A 5,407-nucleotide genomic window follows, 5' to 3' on the forward strand; every position below is an offset into this window, starting at 1 on the left:
TCCGACTATGAATACCGGCCCGTCAGTTGTGAAACTAAGCCTTAAGCCGGTTGCACCTCTCTGATAAATCTAGGATTCTAGGTCACCCATCCCATCTCATCCAGGATCCTACTATATGGCGCCATATGCTGGTTTCACAATGCATCCGATTTGCGTCGTACGATGCTCTGCAACCAATCAGGAAACGGGATTCCGATGGATTTTGCTTCGTATCATCGGAATCCAATTTTCTGATTGGTCGAAGAGCGTCGTACGACGCAAATCGGATGCAGTGTGTGAATCCAGCATTATCTATTATCTCTCAGGTTTCTCTCTGATAGTAGATATAAGTAGGTACAGTTCAGTTTTCATTTGAGTTCGGTGGAGTTTGATTTCTGGTAAGTATAGTAATAAAAAGGGTTAATTTCACTACATTAATAGGATAAATAACTTTAAATGGGGTTTAAATGTAAAGTTACAGTAATTGGTACGTCTGTACTCCATGCTGTGACCGCGCACTGTTGCCCTCTGACAAAGTGGATGTAAACTATATAGTAACGTCCACCTTTCTTATAGCATTTTCGACCCGGCCAGGTTTGCACCAACCTGGGTTGGATTAATGGCGTTTTGTGCTCCTATTGGTAGAGCGGGTGACGTCAACCAATAGGAAAGATTAATCCAACCCAGGTAGGTGCAAACCCCCCCTGATCGGGTCGAAAATGCTATTAGAGTACATACAGCGTGCATTCGTTTATGCAGCGGTTAGTGCAGTGAGTGTCATTTAATCTTTGCTCAACACTCTGTGAATAACAAGAATAAAGTAAAGATACAGCCACAATAGAAGGAATAAGGAATAAATATTTCAACCTATCAGATATCGGATACATCGGAATACACGGTTTCTGATAGGTTGGAATCCTTTTTTTTTATTCCTAATTCCTTATTCCTTCCATTGTGGCCGCACCATAATACTTCTGCGCTATAACCGCTGCATAAACGAATGCACGCACATCGTCCACTTTTCAAGAGGTGCGTTCCGTAACGCGCATGATGCATCCATTGTCCTTGTTTAACATTTGGTGAGCAACAAGGATAAACGACGCATTATGCGCATCATGCGAGAAACGGAACGCACTCAAGGTTGGAGATAGTGGAGATGATAAATCGATATTTGGTTTATATAATAAAATGTAGAGTGAGCCTACTGCGTCGACCTAGTATACTCTGACCAGAGCCATCACTTTACTTGACTTGTTCCGTGAACCCTGAACCGGGGTCCGGGAACCGGAACTCGGAAAGCAGCCTTTGCAGTTTGCGACACGTTGGTATCGCATGTTCTTAAGTTCTGTCTTGATTTTGCTACTGATTATCTGTAAATTAATTATGACGGAAAACAAGGAGCGTACTTTTATCATGGTTAAACCAGACGGTGTGCAGCGTGGTCTTGTCGGCAAAATTATTCAACGATTTGAGCAGAAGGGTTTCAAATTAGTGGCTATGAAGATGTTGTGGGTAAGTGTTGATATATATAATTCGTGTATAATTTCATTATGCTTGTGCCCTAACTTCACACAGTTCGAGAACTCACAGTTTCAAGAATCCGCGCGAATGTGCCAATTTGGCACATCTCGATAAACTTATCGAACTTTGGAAAATAAATTGGCTACCTATATTGTTTACCGGAATAATGGCGAGATTGGTATTTAAATATTATATTAAATTTGTGGATATATAGTGGAATTATTACAAGCAAGTGGCTTTTAACGAAAACGTCTAATACTAATGTAGAATATCGATATGTGTAGCAATTCTAATCAAGTGTAGCGACTTTGAAGGTCAAAAGCAGAATAGTTTCAAATATGTTTGTAAAAAATCGATGCAAAAAAATGCATGTAATGTATTTTGTGTTATTATAAGTATAAAGAATAGTAGATAAAAAATAAATGTTAAATGGAAGTTAAAGTGAAATAAATCATTCAATTATATTTTCAAATCAGATTTTCTGAAATCAGATTAATTTTCTGCTTTAATTTTTTAAGTTTTATGGTTTTAATTTTTTTAAGTTACATTTATGATCATCAATGAAGGATGTAACTGATTGAAAGAATTTAATATGGTGTAAAAAATAAATTTAAGGCTGAGAATTTGTTGTACAATTATATGCTTGTAAGCATAATAAATAACATAAGAAAATGTAAATATGAATTTTTTATAAGAAATATAGTTTTTAATTGTTATTAAAGTAAATTGAATCTTTATATAATATCCTTGTTTAAAAGACATCTATATTTTTATTATTGCACTTTCTGAACTAGTACACACGATGCAATAAGTTGAAGTGAAACAAATATATGTTTGTTTCACTTAAACTTATTGCACCAGTTCAGAGTGCAACGATAAAAAACAAACCTCACATCTTTGTGTTACAGCCTTCTGAAGATCTCTTGAAGAAACATTATGCAGATCTGGCATCAAGACCCTTCTTCCCAGGTTTGGTCAAATATATGAGCTCAGGACCAGTTGTGCCAATGGTGAGAGAGATTTTCTTATAGAATAAAATAATATATATAAATAAAATAATAAAAATTGATATTGTAAAGCAATAAATTATAATTCATATCAATAATATCAGTTCAAAATCAAATATCAATAATATGCAGTTAAACAACTTAATTTACATTAATATACATGTTTATAAAATTTCTGTTTCAGGTCTGGGAAGGCTTGAATGTTGTAAAGACTGGCCGTGTAATGTTGGGCGAGACAAATCCTAAAGATTCTGCACCAGGTACAATTCGTGGTGATTTTTGCATACAAGTCGGACGTAATATTATTCATGGCTCTGATTCTGTTGAGTCTGCCAAAAAGGAGATTGACCTCTGGTTTGGCGAGAAAGAAGTGATTGACTGGACGCACACATCTGAAAAATGGATTTACGAATAAGAATTTTGTTTTGAGACAGAAACATTTTCTCCGAGGTTTTTCTATAGTATCTCTACAAGCATTTTCTTGAAGAGAATCTGCTGAAGTCTACTGATAGTCTACTGCAAACGGACTGGACGTTTAATAAGGCTGAGGTTCGAGAAAAACATCTAATATTTGTAAGGAGTAAATAAAAAATTGCTAAACTTTATCAAGGTTTTTTGAAGTATAAACTTAGGGTTGTAAGATAGAAATATATTATCGAGTTATCGAAATAATTTTTATTGAAATTTAGATATAAACACTATTGTAATAAGATTACAATAGTGTTTATATCTAAATTTCTGAAAGAAGAAAACATCTTTATCAGAATTAAAAGGTTAATTAATTCAAAGATGCCAGAGGGCATCTGTAAGTTATCACTATGTTGTAATCTATTGATTAGCGTTTCATGAATCTTGTTCACTTTATCAGTACAAAAAGCACAGCATTAGCTATATGCTCTTTGATAAAGTAAATAGCAAAATTCACAAAACATTGGCTGCGTTTAGCAGACTCAACAGTTTTGCAACCGTTTTGTGATTCTTCGCTGAGATAGAACTATTCCTTTAAATCTAAAAGTATAACCCAATCAGCGCGACAAATCATAAAACGGTTGCAAAACTGCTGAGTCTGCTGAACACAGCCATTGGCATTAGCAATAGATCACAACATAGTGATAAAGCTAAGATCGCCTACACACATTCAAGTAAACTTGTCAAATATGTGCCTGTGCAAATCATTTGTATAAGTTTTTTCTTGAACACATATGGCAAAGACAACCGTTTCCCCTTCTGGATTGTAATGGCTCATGCTACAAAACCAACAGCGAATCTAGCCAATATGAGAGGAAAGTGAATGTTAAGCCTGAAACAACCAGGCAGGCGCGTGACAAAGACAACTGCATAGTTATTTTAGCTTGCGTAAACAACTTGAGCAAATATTGAGAAAATGCATTTGATATTCTTGCGTAAACGATTTGCCAAGTAAATCGGAGCGTATGTGGCATGCTAAAATCTGATCAGAACGTGTGTTTGTGTATTGCTTGCACTTTTTACACTGAGCATTTTCGCCTTCTTTTTCTTTAAGTCCATATGGAAGGATTCATATTCATTATCTATTCATATGTAAATCCATGGAGGGATTCATTTCACTAGCCTTATGGAGAAATAGTCTGTACGCTTCTCTCTCTCCCTTCCTCCCTCCCACCTGTGGATGTAGTACAGACACAACCCACATCCATTTTCGACAATACGATTTTATCGATAGTGTTAGTAAATGATATAGTCACGTAGTTTCCAAACCAGAAATGGATGTATTGGCGGTAGTGTACGGATGATTTCGACGGTAACAGGAAAGAGGCCGGCATAACCTCTTTTAAGTCTCAGGCCGGAATCAAACTAAGGGTCGGTTTCACTTAGAACATATAGACATATACTACTGGAAGAAGAATAGGCCGCTGACCGCAAAGCCAACATCTGTGCGAGAGAGAAAGGTAGAGAGGCCCCTTTGACTGCAACGCGCATGTGCCACTCATCCCCGTTCAACCCGTTGCCCTCAGTTCGCGTTCCACAGTACTGACGCATGCGCATTGCAGCCAAAGGGGCCTCTCTACCTTTCTCTATCGCACAGATGTTGGGTCACGTCGATATACGCATAACGCATGATGGAAATATATAAGGTGAAACAGTACGCATAATGGCGGTAGCAATACTGGAAATAGACAATCAAATATGTCCGAATATGCACTTTCCTACCTATAATAGCGCAGGGGTGCGTTCAGGAATTACGCCTAGATAATTCTGGAGTGCTCTAGTGTGCGCCTTGGTCGTTCAGAAACTTCAGATATAATTTACCCAAAGCGTTCAGAAACGTTTTGGATCACTCCGAGATCACTCTATCGTCAACCTACTTTTGAGTTGGGTAAAAATCGCCCCGCATGCGCATTGCAAAATCACGTGCCTAAATAGGACAAAGACTAAGGTTAAGTTTCACAATTAAAAAGGTTCACTTCTTTTTGAAGAAAAAAAATGGAAAATTTAATGATAAATAGAACTGATTTTGAAGTTGTGCGATTGAAAATTTTTATTGTAATAGCAATTAACCTTTTATAATCTTTTCATTTCTAACAGACAGGGACACCTCAATCGCATCACTCAAGGCGTTCAGAAACTTCTTCGTCTATATCACTCTGAGGTGCACCCAGAGTTTACCTCACTCTACTAATACTCTGATTTCCTGAACGCACCCCAGGTTATACTGGAATAACCAATCAAATATGTCCGAATATGCACTTTCCTACTGCGCATCTATCAGATTGTTTCACCTTATATATTTCCACCATGAGTATACGAGCCAGTATAGGCAATTCGTCTTCCAGTAGTATGTGTTCTGAAGCCGTAATCACTCTACAGTCTCCCGACTCTGACTCGACTACTGACTCGGATTCCCGACTATCATTCTACCA

General features: G+C 37.2%; 1 protein-coding gene across 1 annotated transcript; it reads left to right on the forward strand.

Moving 5' to 3' along the window:
• The first annotated feature begins 1,231 nt into the window (after window positions 1-1,231).
• awd (nucleoside diphosphate kinase) lies at window positions 1,232-3,115 on the forward strand. Its single transcript, XM_018522426.1, has 3 exons — window positions 1,232-1,491; window positions 2,409-2,510; window positions 2,692-3,115. The coding sequence occupies exons 1-3, from the start codon at window positions 1,312-1,314 to the stop codon at window positions 2,920-2,922; spliced, it is 513 nt and encodes a 170-aa protein (XP_018377928.1). The 5' UTR covers window positions 1,232-1,311; the 3' UTR covers window positions 2,923-3,115.
• The last annotated feature ends 2,292 nt before the right edge of the window (window positions 3,116-5,407 follow it).

This window comes from Trachymyrmex cornetzi, unplaced genomic scaffold (genome assembly GCF_001594075.2).
Source record: "Trachymyrmex cornetzi isolate Tcor2-1 unplaced genomic scaffold, Tcor1.1 scaffold1002, whole genome shotgun sequence".
Taxonomy (NCBI): domain Eukaryota; kingdom Metazoa; phylum Arthropoda; class Insecta; order Hymenoptera; family Formicidae; genus Trachymyrmex; species Trachymyrmex cornetzi.

Coding starts and splice junctions, on each gene's coding strand:
- awd (XM_018522426.1), top strand. CDS start 1,312: ATGTTCTTAAGTTCTGTCTTGATTTTGCTACTGATTATCTGTAAATTA. Junction 1,492..2,408: donor TGGCTATGAAGATGTTGTGG/GTAAGTGTTGAT, acceptor TTTGTGTTACAG/CCTTCTGAAGATCTCTTGAA. Junction 2,511..2,691: donor CAGGACCAGTTGTGCCAATG/GTGAGAGAGATT, acceptor TTTCTGTTTCAG/GTCTGGGAAGGCTTGAATGT.